At 33.2% G+C, this 4,886-nt stretch overlaps 1 protein-coding gene across 6 annotated transcripts in view; it reads left to right on the top strand.

The window, feature by feature from the left end:
• The window catches only part of LOC108686381 (synaptotagmin-1-like), a 63,573-nt gene that overhangs the window by 45,161 nt on the left and 13,526 nt on the right, over positions 1–4,886 (top strand). For all 6 annotated transcript variants that reach the window (XM_018191658.1, XM_018191654.1, XM_018191655.1 and 3 more), the window contains one exon: positions 194–314. In XM_018191658.1, the coding sequence (XP_018047147.1) occupies positions 194–314 (121 nt within the window). The remainder of the gene's footprint in view (positions 1–193; positions 315–4,886) is intronic.

Genomic DNA, 4,886 nt, shown 5'->3' with positions numbered 1-4,886 from the left:
TAGTAATCTCTTAATTTATTATACTTTAATATAATAAATTAATTTATTATACTAGTAGTTAAGGACAAACTTAAATATATTTTAATTTGCAAAATAATTATTGATCGTTTAACATGTATCAATAGTATTAATAATTCTTATAGAGAAATAATAATTTAAAAAAAAATAATATATATATAATTACATTTTTTAGGAATTTGGCCACATTTTGTTAGCTGTAAGCTATCTACCCACTGCAGAAAGGCTAACTATTAACATTATGAAATTACGCGATATTAAATTTATATCAACTGGGTTGAGTTTAAATGAATTTAGTAAGTATTATCACAATACTAATATTTTAGGAAAATTATTGGAATTAGTACCAAAAGACGAAAATAATGTGCGATATATATTTTACACGAAATAGCTAGAAAAAACCAGAAATATTTTCTTCTTCTCATATGTATCTACTAATGGATATTTGTACATTTTCCATTTCTTCTCCATTGCCATATGGATTAGAGCTTCTACTTTTTTGGACTGTGTCCAATATCTTATGTACAACTTTGCTTCCGCCGTTTTTTTCCGAAATTCGAGGCTTTATTGTAAAAAACTGGTTATACATTTATGATTCAAAGTATTATCCATCGTTGGCCACTACTTTCTCCCATCTTTCGGGTAGCGTACGAATCCCGCGTCGAAAAAACTGGTCAACTTTTGAGGCTATCCACGAATCGATCCAATTTTTTACTTCTTCATAAGACCGGAAGTGCTGGTCAGCCAGGCCGTGTGCCATTGATCAAAACAAGTGATAGTCAGAGGGAGCAACGTCTGGAGAATACGGCGGGTGGAGTAGGACTTCCCATTTCAACGTTTCCAAGTATGTCTTGACCACTTTCACAACATGGGATCGAGCACTGTCATGCTGCAAAATTACTTTATCGTATCTCTTTGTTGTATTGCGGCCGTTTGTCTTTCAATGCTCGGTTCAAACGCATCAATTGCGTTCGATACCGATCGCCTGTGATTGTTTCAGTCGATTTTAACAGTTCATAATACACTACACCGAGCTGGTCCCATCAAATACAGAGCATGACCTTGGAGTCGTGAATATTCAGTTTGGCCGTCGACGTGGAAGCATGGCCGGGAACTCCCCATGATTTTCTGCGCTATTATCGTAATGAACCTATTTTTCGTCCCCAGTTACAATGCGATGCAGAAATCCCTTCCGTCTTTGCCTTTCAAGCAGCTGTTCACAAGCAAACAAACGCCGTTCAACATCTCTCGGCTTCAATTCGTATGGCACCCAATTTCCTTGCTTCTGAATCATTCTCATGGCTTTGAGGCGTTTTGAAATGGCTTGTTGAGTCACTCCCAATGATCGTGCCAATTCTTTTTGATTTTGACATGAGTCTTGCTCAATGCCTCCAATTCTGCATCTTCGAAAACCTTCTCTCTTCCACCGCTATGCCGGTCTTCGACGTCAAAATCACCGTTCTTGAAGCGTTGAAACTACTCACGACGTTCTTCCACTAATAGCGGCCTCACATAAGTTTTTTGAGAGCATTCGATGAGCCTCAGCCGCAGATTTCTTCATATTGAAGCAAAAAATTAAAATCTCCCGCAAATGACGAGAATTTGGCTCGTAAACTGACTGATTTTCAATCGAGAATAACTTTATGCAGACACAAATCGACTAATGTTTCTATGGGGTTATGTTGACAGATGCCCAAGTTTATTGTATGACATCTATGATCTATTTATTTCGACCACCACTTACCGCTAAAGCCATCTATAGGAAAATGGCGGAAGCAAAGTTGTACACCTAATATATTCCGAAGTTTTTCCGACTTATTTCTTCGATACTTCCTTCAATATAATCAGCTATAGTCGTTTGATGTCTTGTGTTATGCATGATACATTCAAGGTATATTTCTCTTTTTTATTATGAGTATCTCGGCTTCTGTTTATTCTCAGAAAGTGACTCATTAGACCTTACTGTATTTTATCTTAAGAGGATGCTGGAGTGACGAACTTGATTGACATCCATAATACAGATTTTTTAATTTCAAATAAAAAAGTCGATAATGGTAATATCTTTAATTCATTTCTTATATTATCGTTCTGTCTCACTCATTTGTTAGTCATCGCGATTGCCAATGAGAAATAAACAGTTTGTTTCAAAAAAAAAAAGAAAAGGGGAGAAAGAAAGAGGAAGTTCTAATACATTAAATTGTTGTTGGCATTTCTGCGAATTGATCGTCAATTAATTTAAATTTCCTTTGAAGCATGGTGGTAATCCACCTAAACTTCTTTAGATCATTCTTTTTGGTCATTTATTTTTTAATTGACGCATTTAGGTTTGATTTTTTTGATTTTGTATTTTCCTGGTGTCTTAGAAGTAGAAGACTATTTAAAAAATAGTTTAGTAGTCCTTATTATTTATTGTAACAGTTTTATAAATAAACAAAGAAAAAAATCCTTTTTTTACAAAAAAATTTATTTTTGACCAGATTTTTTAACATTTTAGTTTGAAACTTCGTGTAAGGCATTTTGTGCTAATTACTAATTGGATTTCCAAAATTCAAAATTATTAATTCAAAATGGTAGAAGCAAAATGCTTAAAAAAAATATATATATATAAGGCTCTCGCGAAATAAAAATACAATGAAAAAATGGGTAATAAGCGCGTCAATACAGCGCGGAAATTAATGCGCAATTATGACATCGACATTGTTCACAACTTGCTGATGGTTTGAAACAAAACGTAGAAAGAAATTTTGTATCGTCATGTACAATATATTATGTGAATTAGTTATAGTGAAATTCTTGTTATAATTTTTTCAATTTCCGCGCTGTATTGATGTTCTCGTTACCGAAATGAATAAATTGAGTTTTACAATTTTCAGAAATCCTTCCAAAATTCATTCATCCAAAATCCTTCCAAAAATTTATTTCAGAAATTTGGATCTCTTTGAAATTCATAATTTAAACCCTTCAAAGTCTTAGAATTTAAATTTCATACACAATTCACTTTAAGAATTTTTAATCCACCATTTTGAATGCAATATTTTTATATTTTGACTTTGGACTCGTAATCAGCGACCGGAAAAACTCCTGTATATCAAATTTCACAGAAAAATGTATACTTCAAAGGGTTAACTAAAAGTTAGTGAAAGATATCCTATAAGTAAAGTTTCGATGTCCTATAAGTCAATTGTTTAATAAACAGGCTACATTCCAAAATCTATCGAGAGAAAAGTCTTGTAAGTCTTTGTAGCTGACATGTATATAGAACGATTGCAACACTTCTTTTTCAAAGAGTTTCAGAACTCAAGGTTGTCACTCGGCTGATTAGTCCATTGGAATTGACCAATCACATCTGCCGTCAAACGAAATGACAAAGCAATTGGTCAATTTCAATGGATTAATCAGTTAATTAAATTAATCGGAGTTTGGTTAAAGTAAGCCCTTAGCCTTATTCATAGATTGATTGAACGCAAATGATTAGGTCTATAAGTAAGAATTAATCATTCGGTCAGCAGATTTCGAAAAAATCCATCGAAAAAAACCACTTTTTTCCACGACTGTATGTGTACTAAACAATTGTCAAAAATCACCTAACAAATCACTCTATGTACTATGCAATTATCCGGAATGATTTTTTTCTCTAGAAAAATTCTCTAGAAAATAAAAATTTAAGAAATTAATAATAGAATAATTCTGATTGGAATCCATTCCAAATAATTCCATAATACATATGTGCAGATATTAATATATTATTTAGCATCATTAAAATCTTTATAAGATACCTATAAGCAAGTTATTAAAAGGCTAGGTAATTTAATTCATGATATTACTACTGTAGTTCAATCGGGTTTGCATTTCAAGACAAAAAAATCAATTCAGCGTGCAATTTAAATGATTACATAAGTAGTATATAAATTCACATAATATTATTTAAGCATGTAAGAAAAAATCAATTTAGCACATTAAAGGATTTCTTTCTCTTCTTGTATTTTCAGATTTATGTCCTAGAAACTTTTGTTTAATGGCTGCGTTCGGAAACGTTGCTCGGGTGCCTCCGATGTCTCGGATTCATTATTTGTCATTATTTAACATTTAATGTTAAATCAGAGGCATCCGAGCGACGTTTCCGAACGCAGTCAATATTGTTCATAATACGTACTGTACTTATATATACAGGGTGTCTGGAAATAATCGCTAAATGTTTCATGGGCAGATAGAGCGGACTAAATTGAGTCGAAAAGTTCTCTATCATTTTGTAAGTTTCCCCAATAGTAACGAGATATTTATCCTTAAAGATAGCCGAATATTACTGCGAAATGTATGCCTACCGATCGCTTGGCGCGCGGGCCGTGGGGAGCGGGGATAGCCTGGTAAGCGCGCCGTCCAAGCTATGGAAACTTGCGGCGGTATGCGCCAAGCGATCGGTAAGCATATACACTTCGCAGTAGTAGGTGGGATGAGCGCGCGGCTCTCATCATTTTTCGGCTATCTTTAAGGATTAATATCTCATTAACTATTGGGGAAATTTACAAAATGGTAGAGGACTTTCGACTCTTAGTTTAGTCCGCTCTATCTGCCTATGAAATATTTGGCAATTATTTTCAGACACCCTGTATAAGTACTTATACTTATATACTTACTACTTTATCTTCTAATGTACTATCTACTTTATCTTCTAATGTACCCATTATTACTGTGATTAATATAAAATCGAATAGTTTCATAACATCTATCACGAAAGTTTATATACTATTCAATAAAATTAAAAGACTATTTGAAATCAGCGCTAAAAAAGATCGAAATTCAAAGTTACAAGTCTTTTATTAATTAATCAATATCTTTAATAATAAACGATTAATTTTTTTATTTTGAAG

This window comes from Atta colombica, unplaced genomic scaffold (assembly GCF_001594045.1).
Source record: "Atta colombica isolate Treedump-2 unplaced genomic scaffold, Acol1.0 scaffold178, whole genome shotgun sequence".
Lineage (NCBI taxonomy): Eukaryota > Metazoa > Arthropoda > Insecta > Hymenoptera > Formicidae > Atta > Atta colombica.
Note: the sequence above shows the minus strand (reverse complement) of the source record. Positions and strands in the feature narration are given on the sequence as shown.